The sequence below is a fragment of the Hemiscyllium ocellatum genome, chromosome 25 (assembly GCF_020745735.1).
Source record: "Hemiscyllium ocellatum isolate sHemOce1 chromosome 25, sHemOce1.pat.X.cur, whole genome shotgun sequence".
Taxonomy (NCBI): domain Eukaryota; kingdom Metazoa; phylum Chordata; class Chondrichthyes; order Orectolobiformes; family Hemiscylliidae; genus Hemiscyllium; species Hemiscyllium ocellatum.
Window position 1 is genome coordinate 52811826 of NC_083425.1, and position 20956 is coordinate 52832781.

Genomic DNA, 20956 nt, shown 5'->3' on the forward strand with positions numbered 1-20956 from the left:
CACACGCAGACTCAAACATAGACACACACGCAAACTCACACATTGACATGCACATAGACACGTACACAGACTCACACACACACACAGACGCACACAGACTCATACATAGACACACACGCAAACTCACACATAGACACACACGCAGACGCACACAGACTCATACATAGACCCACACAGACACACATAGACGCACACGCAGACACACACAGAGACACAAACATAGACACACACGCAGACTCACACATAGCCACACACAGACTTACACATAGACACACACAGACTCACACATAGATACACACATAGACACACACACAGACTCACACATAGACACACACACAGACACACACACAGACTCACACATAGAAACACACGCAGTCACAAACACACAGGCCCTCACATTGACACACATGCAAACACACACATAGACACACATATAGACACACGCAAACTCATACGTAGACACACACGCAAACTCACACATAGACATACACATGACACACATGCAGACACACACACAGACTCACACATAGATACAGACGCAAACTCACACATAGAGACACACACAAACACACACATAGACACACATGCAGATACACACACAGACTCACATGCAGACACACACGCAAACTCACACATAGACACACACATAGACACACACGCAGACACTCACAGAGACACAGACATAGACACACATGCAGACCAACACATAGACACATAGACACACACACAGACTCACACATAGATACACACGCAGACACACACATAGAAACTCACGCAAACTCACACATAGACACACACAAAGACACACATGCAGATTCACGCATAGACACATACATAGACACATATATAGACGCACAAGCAAACTCACATAGACAAACACGCAAACTCAGATATTGACACACATGCAGACACACATGCAGACACACACATGGACATACATATAGACACCCACAGACCCACACATAGACACACACATAGACACACACAAACTCACATACAGATCCACACATAGACACACACAGACTCACACACAGACACACACACACAGACTCACACATAGACACACACATAGACACACACATAGAGACACATAGACACACACAGACACACACACACACACACACACACACCCACATACATAGACACACACATAGACACATATGCAGACACACACATAGACACACACATAGGCACACACACAGACTCACACATAGACGCACACGCAGACACACACGCAAACTCACACATAGACACACACGCAAACTCACACAAAGACACACACATAGGCACACACATAGACACACACACAGACTCACACATAGACACACACACAGACTCATCCATAGATACACCCGCAAACTCACACAAAGACACACAGGCAAACTCACACATAGACACACATGCAGACACACACACAGACTCACATATAGACACACACGCAAACTCACAAACTCACACAGACACACACGCAAGCTCACACATAGACACACACATACACACACGCAAACTCACACATAGACACAAATATAGACACACACACAGACCCACACATAGACACACGCAAACTCACACATAGAGATACACACGCAAACCCACACATAGACTCACACGCAGACACACACAGGCTCACACACAGACACACATGCAAACACACATATAGACACACGTGCAGACACACACACAGACCCACACATAGACACACGCAAACTCACACATAGACATACACGCAAACTCACACATAGGCACACATGCAGACACACACAGGCTCACACACAGACACACACGCAAACACACACAGACACACACGCAAACTCACACATAGACACACACATAGACACACACATAGACACACACGCAGACACAGAGACTCACATATAGACACACACACAAACTCACACATAGACCCACACACAGACACACACGCAGACTCACACATAGATGTACACATAGACACACATGCAGACACACACATAGACATGCGCATAGGCACACACACAGACTCACACATAGACACACACGCAGACTCAAACACACATTCCCTCACATAGACACACACGCAAACACACACGTAGACACACATATAGACACATGCAAAGGCATACGTAGACACACACGCAAACTCACACATAGACACACACATGACACACACGCAGACACACACACACAGACTCACATAGATACAGACGCAAACTCACACATAGACACACATATAGACACACACGCAGACACACACGTAGACACACACATAGACACTCACGCAGGCACACACATAGACATACACATAGAGTCACACTTAGACACACACACAGACACACACGCAGACATGCATGCAGACACACAGACTCACAAGCAGACACACACATAGACACACTCGCAGACACACACACAAACTCACACATAGACACACACGCATACTCACACATAGACACACACATAGACACACACACAGACTCAAACATAAACAAACACGCAAACTCACACATAGACACACATGCAGACACACATGCAGACACACACATAGACACACATATAGACACACACACAGACCCACACATAGACACACACACAGAGTCACACTTAGACACACACGCAGACATGCATGCAGACACACAGACTCACAAGCAGACACACACATAGACACACTCGCAGACACACACACAAACTCACACATAGACACACACGCATACTCACACATAGACATACACATAGACATACACACAGACTCAAACATAAACAAACACGCAAACTCACACATAGACACACATGCAGACACACATGCAGATACACACATAGACACACATATAGACACACACACAGACCCACACATAGACACACACATAGACACACACAGACACACATAGACACACACACACCCCCCCTCATACATAGACACACACATAGACACATATGCAGACACACACATAGACACACACATAGGCACACACACAGACTCACACATAGACACACACATAGACACAACCAAACTCACACATAGACACACACGCAAACTCACACATAGACACACACGCAAACTCACACAAAGACACACACATAGGCACACACATAGACACACACACAGACTCACACATAGACACACACACAGACTCACACATAGATACACCCGCAAACTCACACGAAGCCACACACATAGACGCACAAGCAAACTCACATAGACACACACGGAAACTCAGACATTGACACACAGGCAGACACACATATAGATACACACACAAACTCACACATAGACACACATGCAGACACACACGCAAACTCACACATAGACACACACATAGACAGACACAGACACACATAGACACACACGCAGACACACACAGAGACACAGACATAGACACACATGCAGACCAACACATAGACACACACACCCTCATACATAGACACACACGTGGACACACACACACACACCGAAACGCATGCAGACACACACATAGACACACACACAGACTCACACATAGACACACACGCAGACACACACATAGAAACTCATGCAAACTCACACAAAGACACACACGCAGACTCACGCATAGACACATACATAGACACACACATAGACGCACAAGCAAACTCACATAGACACACACGGAAAATCAGACATTGACACACAGGCAGACACACATATAGACACACACATCGACACACACAGACTCACACATAGACACACTTGCAGGCACACACACAGACCCACACATAGACACACGCAAACTCACACATAGACATACACGCAAACTCACACATAGGCACACATGCAGACACACACAGGCTCACACACAGACACACACGCAAACACACACAGACACACACGCAAACTCACACATAGACACACACATAGACACACACGCAGACACACACAGAGACTCACATATAGACACACACACAAACTCACACATAGACACACACATAGACCGACACACAGACACACATGCAGACTCACACATAGATGTACACATAGACACACACGCAGACACACACATAGACATGCACATAGGCACACATACTGACTCACACATAGACACACACGCAGACACAAACACACAGGCCCTCACATAAACACACACGCAAACACACACGTAGACACACATATAGACACACGCAAACTCAAATGTAGACACACACGCAAACTCACACATAGACACACACACGACACACATGCAGACACACACACAGACTCACATAGATACAGACGCAAACTCACACATAGACACACATATAGACACACACGCAGACGCACACATAGAAACACACACAGACACACACATAGGCACACGCAAATTCACACAGAGACACACATATAGACACACACACAGACTCACAGATAGACACACACATAGACACACACACAGACACACACACAGACTCACAGATAGACACACACGCAAACTCACACATAAACACACACGCAGTCACACACACAAACTCACACATAGACACGCATGCAAACAAATACATAGACACACACATAGACACACATGCAGACACACACACAAACTCACACATAGACACACACACAGACACACACATAGATGCACACATAGACACACACACAGACACACACACACACACAGACTCACACATAGACACACACATAGACACACACACAAACTCACACATAGACACACACGCAGACGCACACACAGACCCACACATAAACACACACATAGACACATGCAAACTCACACATAGACACGCACGCAAACTCAAACATAGACACACACATAGACACACACGCAGACACACACAGCCACACTCACAGAATCACAAATAGACACACACGCAGACTCACACATCGACGCACACGCAAACTCACACATAGACACACATGCAGACACACACATAGACACACAAACAGACACACACACACAGACGCACACACAGACTCTCACATAGACACACATGCAGACACACACACAAACTCACACATAGACACACATATAGACACACACGCAGACTCACACATAGATGCACCCATAGACATACAAGCAGTACCAAAATGACATACATATAGACACACACACAGACTCACACATAGACACACACACATAGACACACACATAGACACACACACACAGACTCACACATAGACACACACATAGACACACACACAGACTCACACATAGACACACACATAGACACACATGCAAACAAACACATAGACACACACAGATACACACACAAACTCACACATAGACACACACATAGCCACACACACAGACTCACACATAGATACACACATAGACACACACATAGACATACACACAGACTCACACATCGACACACACGCAAACTCACACATAGACACACATGCAGACACACACACACAGACGCACACACAGACACACACACAGACTCTCACATAGACACACAAGGCAACTCACAAACTCACACAGACACACACGCAAACTCACACATAGACACACACATACACACACGCAAACTCACACATAGACGCACACATAGACTGACACATAGACACACCCACAGACATACACACAGACTCACACATAGACACACACGCAGACTTACACATAGACACTCATGCAGACTCATACATAGACACATGCGCTGACTCAAACATAGACACACAGAAACACATGCAGACGCACAAACACACACACACAGGCCCACAAAAACACCCACCCACTGACACACACAGACGAACACATGCACAGATGGAAACACATTCAAATACATATATACATACACAGACATATATACACAGACAGACAGACTTACTCAGACATACATATATACACACAGACTGACACACACACACACCCAGACACGCACCCAGACATACATATATGCAAACAGACAGATACACACGCAGACATACATGTATACACACAGACAGACAGGCACACAGACACACAGACATACATATATACACATAGACAGACAGATACTCACAGAGGCAGACAGACACACAGAGGCATACATATGTACACACAGACACACAGAGACACACACCCACTCATATAAATTCACTCACATGCCGGTGTGTGAACTGTATCTCTGCTGCTGTCTGTACTTGCTGCAGGGAGACAGTATTTTCAATTTTGACCATCAGGTGTGGGTCAGAGGTTATAAAGGCAAACATGGCCCGGAGGTCAGAGAGCCTAAACCTGGCTGAAAGTGCAGGTTTGACGGTAGAGAGGTGGAGAGGTTTAAGGAGGAAATTCCAGAATGGGGGAATGTAAATATAAACCAGTTCAAACAGATACAAATGGAACTTACATCTTCATTCATGTTGCCCTTTGTTAACCTTGTACTGACAATCTAAAGACAGGCATGGCCAAGGAAGACTTTCTACGTTGTGAGTATTCTGATAGTGCAGTATTTTGTCCGGCATTGATTACTATCTGTATGTGGGATTTTCCACATTGACAGGACATTCTCTGGAAGCATATTGAAAAGGCCCTGCACTTGCTGACTTTGTCGAGTCAGGGGGTCACTGAGGGTCAGGGAGACACTGAGGGTCATGGAGAGGCTGAGGGTCAGGGAGATGGCTGAGGGTCAGGGGTCACTGAGGGTCAGGGAAACACTGAAGGGCAGAGAGAGGCTGAGGGTCAGGGAGAGGCTGAGGGTCAGGGGGTCGCTGAGGGTCAGGGAGACACTGAGGGGCAGAGAGAGGCTGAAGGTCAGGGAGAGGCTGAGTGTCAGGGGGTCGCTGAGGGTCAGGGAGACACTGAGGGGCAGAGAGAGGCTGAGGGTCAGGGAGAGGCTGAGGGTCAGGATGATGTTGAGGGTCAGGGTGAAACCCATTTGGCTGAACAACTGTCGTGAGACAATGGAGGAGATGAAGTGGTCAACATCATGTCAAAGACATAGTGGGGTTACAACGGACGAGAAAGAATCCCTTACCTTTCTCACAATCCCACAACCATGCCTTTAGTCACTTTAATAGGAATTATCGCGGCTTGGGTAGAAATCTGGAATGGCACGGCAGGTCAGGCAACATCCGAGGAGCAGGAAAATGACCTGCCGTGCTTTTCCGGCACCACTAATCTAGACACTGATTTCCAGCATCTGCAGTCCTCACTTTTGCCATGGGTAGAAATCTGTTAGGAGAGCTCAAACCTGGATGTCATTGGAAGGAATGAGCATGGATTTGGGAGGTGGCAAAGGGAAGGGATGTTTGGAGAGAGTGATATTAATTTGCAAAAGCATTGGGGCCAGGGGTTGGAGTGGTAACGAGAGGGGTGAGTGGTACAGATTTGAAGGAGAGGAGGACCGTATCTGAAAAGTGAATGGTTTGCACTGTCATGTGGGAAGTTAGGTGGTCTAACGTGAACTGGGAATGAGAGCCTGAAGTAATGAGCCTTGCAACAGTGCACATGTGCCACTGTGATTACAGCGAGGTGTGATTACTGAAGATTCACTCACCCACTCCCTTACTTCTGTCTGCACAGTAGTCCTCCCAGACAGTAGATGTTCACGTTTTGGAATTGAAGACAGAGTTGGGGGCCATACCAAGGGAAAGACAAGAATTGGGAAGTGATTCACTAAAACACGAGGAACACACTAGCTCATGATCACAACTGATCTCACCTCAGAGTGGGTCTATGAGATGAATTGTATTCTTTCAGTGCTCAAGTCCAAAGTGCAAAGTGCCCATCCACCTGGATCTTTATTCATTCATGAGACAAGGGCATCACTGGCTATGCCAGCATTTATTGCCCATCCCTAATTGCCCAGAGGGCAGTTAAGAGTCAATCACATTGCTGTGGGTCTGGAGTCACATGTATTCCAGACCAGGTAAGGCTGGCAGTTTCCTCCCTCGAAGGACATTTGTGTACCAGATAGGTTTTTCCGACAATTGGCACTGTCATCATTAGATCTGTAATTCCAGATTCTTTTTGGATTTAAATTCTACCTGTGGCTGGATTTGAACCCGGGCCCCCAAAATATTACCTGGGTCTCTGGATGAGCAGGCCAGTGGGAGTACCACTGGGCTGTTACTTCTCCAGCACCTCTCAATCCAACTATTTCAGTATTGCTTCAAAAAACTCAATCACACATCTAAGTTCTATTGGACTAATAAGTCAAAATTCTTCACATGCTGTGAGTTTCTGTGCTCCCTGTAAGTCTTTATTCATTCTGTTTTATTCCATTTACTTTTTCAGCCGCTCCAAGCATCGTGGAAGCCCCCCAGTCAGGGCACAGAATGGAATTGTTAAGCTGTGAGTATTCCTGTTGAGTTCTGTGTTACATTCAACGATGGGGTCAGATAGACCTTCCCAATTGGCCAGGGAAGCAGGATTTCCACCAACTCGACTCAGTCCAGACTGATGAGAAAAAGAGGGCGGCACACTTCGGCTGAAGGAATTGTCTCGCAGAGAGTCATACAGCATGGACCCTTCGGTCCAACCATACCAAACATAATCCGAAGCCAAATTAGCCCTGGTGCCTGCCTTTGGCTCATATCCCTCCATATGTCTCTTATTTGTGTACTTATCCACATGTCTTTTAAATGTTGTAACTGTATCTGCATCCAACACTTGCTCAGAAAGTTCATGCCACACACAAACTACTTTCTGTGTAAAAGATTTTGACTCCTGCGTCTTTATAAAATCTTTCCCCATCCTAGGGAAAGGGCACTTACCATTAACCCTGTCTATACCCCTCATGATTTTATAAACCTCTTTAAGATCACCCCTCAACCTCCTACCCTCTAGTGAAAAAAAGGTCCCAGCCTATCCAGTCTCTCCTTATAAGTTAAACCCTCCAGTCCCAGAGGCGTCCTGGTAAATCGCTTCTGAACCCTCTCCAGCTTGATGATATCATTCCCATAACAGGGTGACCAGAACTGGACATTATACTCCAGAAGAGGCCTCATCAAAGTCCTATACAACCTCAACATACTGTTCCAACTCCTCTACTCAAAGAGCTAAGCAAGGAAGACAAGCATGCTTTTTATTCACCCTGCCTATAGATGATGGAAGGCTCAAAGAATTATGTACATGAACCTCTAGGACCCCCTGTTAGATTAGGTTAGATTACTTACAGTGTAGAAGCAGGCCCTTCGGCCCAACAAGTCCACACCGAACCGCCGAAGCGCAACCCACCCATACCCCTACTCTTACCTCTTACCTAACACTATGGGCAATTCAGCATGGCCAATTCACCTGTTCTACACGACCATCCATGGCCCTCCCAATGTGACCAGGGGTAAGAGGCTTGTCTGTGTAATTTTAGTTTCAGTTACAATAAATACTCCAGGTAATTGCTGTATATTGCTTGCATTCCTGTGACTCCTGTATCAGTCCCACAGTAAAGGACCAAATCATATAAAATGGTGGCAGCAAAGGACAGATTTTGAAGAAGGCTGGAGTTATTCGGATCATAAAATATGGCAAAGGGACAATGGCTCACCTTACTCGACTAGCTGAAGATATATCAACAGTGCACTGATAGACTACCACAAAACAGAAACCTCAGGAGGTTTCAAAGTTGTGTGAAAATATTAACCCCAAGGCAACTGGATTGGGAGGGTAAGGAGAGGGATAACAGCCGTAAGATCCACTCTGGCAGCAAGTAAGAAATCAGAAACAGCAGCATCTCAATGTCTCTGTTGATGGATTCCCTCCCACTGAATCACTTTGTGGATGGAGGGTGTTCCGAAAACCCCAGAATGATTCTTTAGCCACATCAGGGAAGTGACCCTTGGGTTAAACTCACCTGCAGTAAGCGAGCAGCACTATGGGATGGTGGTAACTTTCCCTTTCACTCTTGTGGGAAATCACAGTCATCAGCTCCCAAACGTGGTAATGTTATAATGGATGAGTTTGTGATGTTTTTGGGGGGTTATAAATCTCCGACAGGAATCTAGGGAGAGCTGCCCTGCTTCTCCTCAGTGGAGGGAGCTTGTACATCTGCCTAAGAGGATGGGGAAGGCCTCAGTTTAAAGTTTCACCTTTGACAGTGCAGTAACCTTCCCATAGCCAACTGGGCTATCAACCAGGTGCCATGAAAAAGGCAATGATAAGCTCTCTGAATCCTAGCAATGTTTCCTGCACAGTTACCAGGGAATATAATCATGGTGTCTGTACAGTTTCGAAGCAGGTCATACCAAAGAGCATCCCATGCAGACTCACCCCTTACCCTGTCCCTTTAATCCTGCACGTCTTTGGATTGTGGGAGGAAACCGGAGCACCCGCAGGAAACCCACACAGACACGGGAAGAATGTGCAAATTCCGCACAGGCAGTTGCCCAAGGGTGGAATCGAACCCAGGTCCCTGAAACTGTGAGGCAGCATTGCTCGCCACTGAGCCACCATGCCACCTGTGGTGCACTGTGTAGCGTATCCGTTATTGCGTTGCCATGTGTGGGAGCTTGCCATGTGTAAACTGGCTACTGCAATTTCCCACAGGAGTGAAAGACAAAGTCACGATACATAGCTGACAGGGAATCTTCTTTGACTTTTTCTCCATCTCTGAAGTAAATTTCCAGCCAAGGCTTCTCTTTGGAGTGTGATTTGCATCCCGTTGGAATTGAGTTATCTGGGAATTGCCACTATGTCACCCATTTCTAGTGTCTTGTTTGGAATATTTTGACAAAAGGATCTCACTCCTCTGTTCTCTCCATAGATGCTGAAAGTCTCCAATTTGATGTGCGTTCTGCACATTGTTCACTTAGCTTCTCCAATCATTATCAGACTGTGTCACGTTTAACCAACCTGGGATACCCTAATGACCCTTTGAGATTTGAATTCCAACCACAAGTCCTGTGTGAGAATCGTTGGTTCAACACGAATCACTACTATTGTGAAGTGGAGGTGTATAAATCTCAGATGACTAGCCATATCTGTATCGGCATCACGTCTCCCTGCATCAAAAGAAAAGGGATCGACTCCTCCTGTATCCTTGGTAGATATAACCAGTCCTGGTGTTTAGATTTGTACCTAACACCGCATAACACCTTCTTGGTTTTTGGTAATGGGGTAGAGTCTGAAGTACCACGTGTAACCTACAACAGAATTGGAATGTCCCTGGAAGCCAATACCTTGTCATTTTATGGTGTGACAGATACAATGAATCTAATCCACAAATTCTCAAATGTTAATTGTAAGGAAGCCCATCCTGCTTTCCGAATTGGGAATGGGACGGCGCTGACTCTTTGTCAACCTCAATGAGGACTTGCTGATCATGTGTGTTGGGAGTCTCATGTTGAACATCTTTAGACAGAAAGGTGATTCCTTGTTGAGACCATCTGGGAGGTTGAAGAAGGTTTGGATTCTACACCTGTTGTTAGTTTTTCATTTTGAAGCTGGGAACGCTGGGGCAATGAATGCTGTTTCTTGTCAACCATTAAAGAGCAGAATGGGTCATGGGGCTTATAGGAAGGCAGCTCACATCGCCCTCTCTGTAGAAGTGAGAGATCAGTCAACAAAATTGCTGTCCCTCCCAGTGACACTCAACATTCCCCACAATAAAAAGCTTGGAAAAATCAACTCTATCATCAACAGTTGTGGAATACTCTCAACTTCTCTAATGTTTTTCTCCTCCTGTAAGAGCTGAAAATGTGTTGCTGGAAAAGCGCAGCAGGTCAGGCAGCATCCAAGGAACAGGAAATTCGATGTTTTGGGCATAAGCCCTTTATCAGGAATGAGGAAAGTGTGTCCAGCAGGCTAAGATAAAAGGTAGGGAGGAGGGACTTGGGGGAGGGGCGATGGAGATGTGATCGGTGGAAGGAGGTCAAGGTGAGGGTGATAGGCCGGAGTGGGGTGGGGGCGGAGAGGTCAGGAAGAAGATTGCAGGTTAGGAGGGCGGTGCTGAGTTCGAGGGATTCGACTGAAACAAGGTGGGGGGAGGGGAAATGAGGAAACTGGAGAAATCTGAGTTCATCCCTTGTGGTTGGAGGGTTCCCAGGCGGAAGATGAGGCGCTGTTCCTCCAACTGTCGTGTTGTTATGGTCTGGCGATGGAGGGGTCCAAGGACTTGCATGTCCTTGTTGGAGTGGGAGGAGGAGTTAAAGTGTATCCCTGGTGGTGGGGTCCGTTTGGAGGTGGCGGAAATGACGGCGGATAATACGCTGTATATGGAGGTTGGTCGGGTGGTAGGTGAGAACCAGTGGGGTTCTGTCCTGGTGGCGGTTGGAGGGGCGGGGCTCAAGGGCGGAGGAACGGGAAGTGGAGGAGATGCGGTGGAGGGCATCGTTGATCACGTCTGGGGGGAATCTGCGGTCCTTGAAGAAGGAGGCCATCTGGGCTGTACGGTATTGGAACTGGTCCTCCTGGGAGCAGATGCGGCGGAGACGAAGGAATTGGGAATATGGGATGGCGTTTTTACAGGGGGCAGGGTGGGAGGAGGTGTAGTCCGGGTAGCTGTGGGAGTCAGTCAGTTTATAGTAGATGTCTATGTTGATTCGGTCGCCCGAGATAGAAATGGAAAGGTCTAGGAAGGGGAGGGAGGAGTCTGAGACGGTCCAGGTGAATTTGAGGTCAGGGTGGAAGGTGTTGGTAAAGTTGATGAACTGTTCAACCTTCTAGTGGGAGCACGAGGCAGCGCTGATACAGTCATCGATGTAGCAGAGGAAAAGGTGGCTCAACACTTTAACTCCCCCTCCCACTCCAACAAGGACATGCAGGTCCTTGGACTCCTCCATTGCCAGACCATAACAACACGACGGTTGGAGGAAGAGCACCTCATCTTCCGCCTGGGAACCCTCCAACCACAAGGGATGGACTCAGATTTCTCCAGTTTCCTCATTTCCCCTCCCCCCACCTTGTCTCAGTCGAATCCCTCGAACTCAGCACCGCCTTCCTAACCTGCAATCTTCTTCCTGACCTCTCCGCCCCCACCCCACTCCGGCCTACACCCTCACCTTGACCTCCTTCCACCTATCACATCTCCATCGCCCCTCCCCCAAGTCCCTCCTCCCTACCTTTTATCTTAGCCTGCTGGACACACTTCCCTCATTCCTGATGAAGGGCTTATGCCCAAACATCGAATCTCCTGCTCCTTGGATGCTGCCTGACCTGCTGCGCTTTTCCAGCAACACATTTTCAGCTCTGATCTCCAGCATCTGCAGACCTCACTTTCTCCTCTCCTTCTGTAAGACCCAAGTTCTATTTCCTCACTTGGATTTACAGGCCATTGTTTGGTCGGGTCTCTATTTCCTTATGGGTAGTTTTGGTGACGATGCTGGCAGCTGACAGGGGGCTCCTCCTCCCAGCTTTAATTCATTTTTTGTCATTCAACTGGTTGTATTCATTATGGAAACAGATTATCGATATTCAACTTGCATCCTTTCACTTTAATATCTTAGACTTTCGTGGTTTAATGATCATTTTCAAAAGTACACTACTGACCTAAGATGACTGTTGTGATTATCAGACAAGGCCTGGCAACCGTCAAGGAATATACAAAGTTTCTGAATTACCATTTTCTTTAAGAAGCCCCATGTGGCCTCCAGAAACTTGCATCTCTTATTTTACCCACACTCACAAGACACCAGCTCACAGAGAGAAATAAAGCGTTGCATGAAACAGTGACACGGAGCCCAGTGCCCACGAAGGGCTGGGACATCAACAGCAATCTTCAAGCAAAAGGAGAGAGAACACAGCCTGGACTGAGAGCAGCGAGGATACTGAAAGCTCTTACTCAATTTCAACGGTGGTGAAAATGCAACTTTGATAAATCACTGCTCTTTAGGAACTCAGGGTCTGGAAATGGTGCCACTGCTAAACACTAGTTAAACAGATCCACCCAACTGTTTACCTTCCTGTGTGTATTCGACCCCCTCCCACCCCGTGTCTTCCCCCACTCTTCTCAGTAAGTTTCTTACCTGCATTAGTGAGTATGGTTGAGCTGTATTTTATTAATTTTGGGGGTGGTAGCTGATAAAACTTTATTCTCCTTCACGCAAGAAAATCTTTGATTTGGCACGTCCTTCAATTTTGACCTGCTTGACAAAATTCAATTCCAGTGCAATAGTTACGTGCTGAGCAATAAAAATAAAAGTTGTAAGAGACAGTTAATCAAGAAAATAGAAAATGGCAGTGATCCCACCACCAGCACCAACCTTCCTACCCGCATAAAAGATCCAGTGGTAACGAACGTCTGCTGGTTTCATAGTTTATGAAGGTGTTAAAAATTGCCCAACTTATAAAAACACAGGAAGAGAAGACACATCTTTGGATGCAATATAAATGGAGAAAGTGAGGACTGCAGATGCTGGAGCTCAGAGCTGAAAATGTGTTGCTGGAAAAGCGCAGCAGGTCAGGTAGCATCCAAGGAGCAGGAGAATCAACGTTTCGGGCTTGAGCCCTTCTTCAGGAATGAGGAAAGTGTGCCAAGCAGGCTAAGATAAAAGGTAGGGAAGAGGGACTTGGGGGAGGGGCGATGGAACTGAAGAGCTTCTAGGCAGAGGAGATGACCTGGGGTGTGCAGTGAGAGAGGGACTCACTGAAATCCTTGTAGAGAGAGGAAGAGAGCTTCTTCAAGGAAGGCATCCTTGTAAGAGGATTCGCAGTAGGTTAAAATCTTCGAGGAGAAAGTGAAGACTGCAGATGCTGGAGATCAGAGCTGAAAATGTGTTGTTGGAAAAGCGCAGCAGGTCAGGCAGCATCCAAGGAGCAGGAGAATCGACGTTTCGGGCATGAGCCCTTCATCAGGACCCCTTTCACTGGATTTCAAGATTCGGGGCACATTTTTGAGACAAGAGGAGAGAAAGGACATAAGAGGCAACTTTTTTACACGGAGTGGTTCATGAGTAGAATGAATGGTGGATTTGGGAATAGTTTCAACATTTAAAATGCATTTAGCTAAGCACATTTCGATGAGTATTTACATAAGTAGATAAGTTTAGGTAAGTACGTGGCCTCATTCCTGATGAAGGGTTTTTGCCTGAAACATCAACTCTCCTGCCCCTCGGATGCTGCCTGACCTGCTGCGCTTTTCCACACTCGACTCTGATCTCCAACATCTGCAGCCCTCACTTTCTCTTAGATAAGCACAGGAATAGGAAAGGTTTGGAAGGATTTGGGCCAAAGCCAGGCAGGGGGGACCAGCTTAGTTTGGGATTATGGTCAACATGGGCTGGTTGAGCCGAAAGGTCGGTTTCTGTGTTGGCTGACTCAATGATTTTGTGTCTCTAAGGTAAGGGGTCATGGTGGTGCAGTGCAAGGCCAGATAGCCCCTGGTTTGAGTTGCAGACTAGGACCTATTGGGAATGGAATGTGTCCGTGTGTAGAATGGTCAAGCAAGTTTATTGTTCAGAAGAATGTGAGGACTGCAGATTTTGCCCCTTTTATACCTTTCCCCTCTGACCCTGATTCCTGAAGGAGGACTTATGCCCGAAACGCGAATCTCCTGCTCCTTGGATGCTGCCTGACCTGCTGTGCTTTTCCAGCAACACATTTTCAGCTCTGATTGCCAGTATCGGCAGACCTCACTTTCCCCTCTCACCCTAAACCTATGCCCTCTAGTTTTGAACGCCTCTACCCTGGGAAAAAGACCTTGACTATTCACCCGATCCATGCCCCTGATGATTTTACAAACCTCTGTCACCCCTCAGCTTCTGACAGCTCCAGGGAAAACAGCCCCAGCCTATTCTGCCTCTCCCTGTAGTTCAAACCCTCCAACTCTCCTTGGCAATCTTTTCTGAACCCTTTCAGGTTTCACAACATCCTTCCTGTAGCAGGGAGACTGGAATTGAATGCAGCATTCCTAAAGTGACGTAAACAATGTCCGATACAGTTACAATATGACGTCCCAACTCCTAACCATATTGCATTAACTAATAAAAGCAAATTAAATCGCAAGGAGAAAGTGAGGACTGCAGATGCTGGAGATCAGAGCTGAAAATGTGTTGCTGGAAAAGCGCAGCAGGTCAGGCAGCATCCAAGGAGCAGGAGAATCAACGTTTTGGGCATTCCTAAAGAAGGGTTCATATCTGAAACGTCGATTCTCCTGATCCTTGGATGCTGCCTGACCTGCTGCGCTTTTCCAGCAACACATTTTCAGCAAATTAAGTCGCACTCAACCTCAGGGTAATGATTTTATCCAGTTTGGCATTTGCGTAACTCTGGAAAACGTCACGTGAGGTAACGTGACAGATTATATTAAGACAAATATAAGGAAGAATGGGACCCAAAGTGAACGCTCAAAGACTAAATTCAACATGAATGGCTTGACGAGATTTGTTAGAAATATCAGTTAACAATTGAGTACTAGCATTAGTCAGAAGCTGTGTTTAGTTGTGATGGAACATACAGGGAGCATTTCCTGCACGGGTGCAAAGCTTGTGCATATTGTGGATGGTGACTGGCCAGGTAACTGCCTGCAGTGAAGTGGACAGAGACGTTAAAGAAAACACAACACTGCTCTGGTTTGACCCCATCACCGCTCACTGCTCCCTTTGCTCCCTGGTCTTTTCTGCAGTATGGAAGTTATTATGGTAGTCACGTCAATAACTTAGTGTTGCAACGTATGCCCAGGATCATGTTACAGGGCTCCAGTGACAGATAATGGTAGTGCATTGTGATAGGTTAGTTAAATCACTGGGAGATGAGCTAATGCTGAAGATGATGATGTGGTAGGTTAAGGGTGATGGAGGGAACCATTGTGGCAGACGCTGATTGGTTTAGACAGATAAAGCAAGCCGACATGATTGGCTATGCTAATGTTATCTGATAAGCGCGGGACCAACAAATTGTATAAACTCGAGGAGAACAAAGAAATTTTGGGAGCCAGGAAAGACATTTTGCTCGCTCTCACAGCTTTGATTTTGCAAGATTAAAGTTTAATTTTCGTGAAGCATTTTCTGTGTCTACTGGTAATTTTTTTTTCAGAACATTGCGTGATTCTTCCACAACAGCAGCAGGTAGCAGAAAGGAGAAACGAAGGCACATCTAAGGGATTGGGAGAAGCAACGAGGGATGCTAGGAATGTGAGGGAGCTGGGAAGGTGCTGCACACCAAGTGGCCAGCGAGCAAAGGGATCAGGTAGTAGATAGTATCTGAGGCCTTAGGACTCACAGTGTAAAGATAAAGTCACCACAGTCTCACTGGGCCACTCTCAGCTTTGAGAATCTAACCTGAGGACTACCACACCTCAAGCCAGGGCAGAGGTTGAGGAGTGACCTTTATGGTAACCAGCCATCCAGCCAACTGAGCTAACCAGCTAGAACAGGGTTAGAGGTCGAAGAAAGCACATATGTGGTCAACAGTCAAGTAGGTGCTGATTTCATTTTCCTGTTTGATGATGGATGCGAGTTTAAATTCTGAAGAAGTAATTCCAGACTGGAAACATTATCTCTGTTTCTCTCTCCACAGCTGCTGAGTTTCTCCAGAAGTTTTCAGTTTATTTGACATTTGAAATACAGCTGTTCATTGATTCCAACCTTATTTACTGAATCGTAAAGATTTTACACCACCCCAAACATCTAATTTGGCAGCACGTAGCCTGTTTCAAGTGATCACCTTGAATATTTCATCAATATTTGGAGGGTTTCTGTCTCTACCACCTCTTTAGGCAGCGAGTTCCAGGTACACATCACCCTAGAACATAGAACATTCCAGCACAGTACAGGCCCTTTGGCCCTCGATGTTGCGCCGCCCTGTGAAACTAACTGAAGCCCATCCAACCTACACTATTCCATTCATGTCCATATGCCTATCCAATGACTATTTAAATGCCCTTAAAGTTGGTGAGTCTACTACAGTCAAGAGAGTGCGGTGCTGGAAAAGCACAGCCGGTCAGGCAGCATCCGAGGAGCAGGAGAGTCGAGATTTCGGGCAAAAGCACTTCGTCAGGAATGAGACTGGGAGCCTCAGAGGGTGGAGAGATAAATGGGAGGAGGGTGGGGCTGGAGGGAAGGGAGGTGAGAGCGTAGTAGGTGGATGGAGGTGGGGGTAAAGGTGACAGGTTAAACAGGAGGGTGGAGCGGATAGATGGGAAGGAAGATTGACAGGTAGGATAGGTCATGAGGGCAGTGCCGAGCTGGAAGGTTGGAACTGGGGTAAGGTGGGGTGGGGGGAGGAAACCTTTCCTATTCATGTGCTTATCTAAGATAGCTGGTGAAATCCATATTGATGCCCTGAGGTTGGAGGGCACCGAGGTGGAAGATTAGAGAGATTAGATTAGAGATTAGGTTCCCTACAGTGTGGAAACAGGCCCTTCAGCCCAACAAGTCCATACCGACCCTCTGAGGGTGAGACGTTCTCCCTCCAGGCGTCGGGTGGTGAGGGAGTGATGGTGGAGGAGGCCCAGGACCTGCATGTCCTCGGCAGAGTGGGAGGGGAGTTGAAATGTTCAGCCAGGGGACAGTGGGGTTGGTTCGTGTGGGTGTCCCCGAGATGTTCTCTGAGGCGCTCTGTGAGAACGCCTCCAATCTCTCCAACATAGAGTGGACCACATCAGGAGCAACAGATACAGTAAACGACATATTGCACTCTCAGTTACCTTCCCCCCAGCCCCACCCCCCTCCCATTTATCACTCCAGCATTGAGGCTCCTACCCTCATTCCTGAGGAAGGGCTCCTGACCAGAACATTGATTCTCCTGCTCCTCGGATGCTGCCTGTCCTGCTGTGCTTTTCCAGCACCACACTCTCGACTCTGATCTCCAGCTTCTGCAGTCCTCACCTTCTCCTAGTCTACAACTGTTTCAGGCAGGCCATTCCACGCCCCTACTACTCTCTGAGTAAAGAAACTACCTCTGACACCTGTCCTATATCTGTCACCCCTCAATTTAAAGCTATGCCCCCTCATACTAGGCATCATCGTAAGAGGAAAAAGGCTCTCCCTGTCCCCCCATCTAACCCTCTGATTATCTTATATGTCTCGATCAAGTCACCTCTCAACCTTCTTCTTTCTACTGAAAACAGCCTCAAGGCCCTCAGCCTTTCCTTGTAAGACCTTCCCTCCATACCAGGCAACAGCCTGGTAAATCTCCTCTGAACCCTTTCCAAAGCTTCCACATCCTTTCTCTAATGTGGTGACCAGAACTGTACACAATACGCAAATGCGGCTGCACCAGAGTTTTGTACAGCTGCAGCATGGCCTTGTGGTTCCAAAACTCAATCCCTTTACCAAGAAAAGCTAACACACCGTCTGCCTTCTTAACAGCCCTTTCGACCTGGGTGGCAAGTTTGAGGGATCTATATACATGGACATAGAGATCTCTCTGTTCATCTACACTACCAAGAATCTTGCCATTAGCCCAGTATTCCCTATTCCTGTTACTCCTTCCAAAGTAAATCACCTCACACTTTTCAGCATTAAACTCCATTTGCCACCTCTCAGCCCAGCTCTGCAGCTTATCGATGTCACTCTGTAACCCACAACATCCTTCAGCACTATCCACAACTCTACCGACCTTAGTGTCATCCACAAATTTACTAACCCATCCTTCTACGCCTATTCTTATCTATTTTCACACTTTCCAGAATTTCTAACACCTCCTCCTTGTGAACCCCAATCCTATCTAGTCTAGGAGCCTGTATCTCACCGTTGTCCTCAACAACATTGTCCTTTTCCAGTGTGAATACTGACAAAATATATTCATTTTGCACTTCCACTTCCTCCCTGGATTCCATGCACAACTTCCCACTACTGTTCCTGATTGGCCCTAATCTTACTCTCATCAATCCTTTATATATCTATAGAAAGCCTTAGGGTTCTCCCTGATCCTATCTGCCAATGACTTCTCATGTCCCCATCTCACTCATCTTAGCTCTCTCTTTAGGTCTTTCTTGGCTAACTTGTAACTCTCAATCGCCCTGAACCTTCACATCTCATCCTAACATAAGCCTTCTTCTTCCTCTTGACAAGAGATTCAACTTCCTTAGTAGCCATGGCACCTGTGCTGTACAACTCCCTCCCTGCCTGACAGGTACATACCTATCAAGGACACACAGTAACTGCTCCTTGAATAAGCTCCACATTTCAACTCTGTCCATCCCCTGCAGTTTCCTTCCCCATCCTATGCATCCTAAGTCTGGTCTAATCGCATCGCAATTGCCTTTCCCTCAGCTGTAGCTCTTGTCCTCTGGTATATTCACATCCCTTTCCATCGCGAAAGTAAATATAATAGAATTGTGGTCACTATCACCAAAGTGCTCACCTACCTCCAAGTCTAACACCTGGCCGGGTTCATTACCCAGTACCAAACCCAATGTGGCCTTGCCCCTTGTTGGCCTGTCTACATACTGTATCAGGAAACCCTCCTGCACACACTGGACACAAACTGACCCGTCTGAAGTACTTGAACTGTAGTATTCCTAGTCAATATTGGGAAAATAAAAATCCCCCATAACAACTACCTTGTTACTATCGCTCCTATCTAGAATTATCTTTACTATCCTTTCCACTACATCTCTGGAACTATTTGGAGGCCTATAGAAAATTCCCAACAGGGTAACCTCTCCCTTCCTGTTTATAACCTCAGCCCACACTATCTCATAGATGAGTCCTCAAACGTCCTAGCTGCAGCTGTAATACTGTCCTTAACTAACAATGCCACATCGCCCCCTTTTTTACCATCTTCTATGTTCTTACTGAAACATCTACATCCTGGAACCTACAATAACCATCCCTGCCTCTGCTCTATCTATGTCTCTCAAATGGCCACAACATCGAAATCCCAGGTACTGACCTACGCTGCCAGTTCACCCGCCTTATTCCAGATGCTCCTGGTGTTGAAGTAAACACACTTCAATTTCTTGCGATCTTGAAATCTTAGTTCTGACCTCACTACTCTCAACCCTCCCGTACACTCATACTACAATTCAGGTTCCCCTCCCCCTGCTACATAAGTCTAAACTCCCGGAAGACCGTTAGCAAATCTTCCCCCGAGAATATTGGTACCCCTCTGATTCAGGTGAAGACCATCCTGTGTGTAGAGATCCCACCTTCCTCAGAAATAGCTCCAATTATCCAGGAATCCATAACCCTCCCTCTGGCACCATCCCTGTAGCCACATGTTGAACTCCTCTCTCT

The 20956-nt window shown here is 46.7% G+C and overlaps 1 protein-coding gene across 1 annotated transcript in view; it reads left to right on the forward strand.

Moving 5' to 3' along the window:
• LOC132827713 (E3 ubiquitin/ISG15 ligase TRIM25-like) overlaps positions 1-20956 on the forward strand; it is a 103643-nt gene that overhangs the window by 27438 nt on the left and 55249 nt on the right. The window contains exon 7 of the mRNA XM_060844398.1: positions 8139-8195. Coding sequence (XP_060700381.1) covers positions 8139-8195 — 57 coding nt within the window. The remainder of the gene's footprint in view (positions 1-8138; positions 8196-20956) is intronic.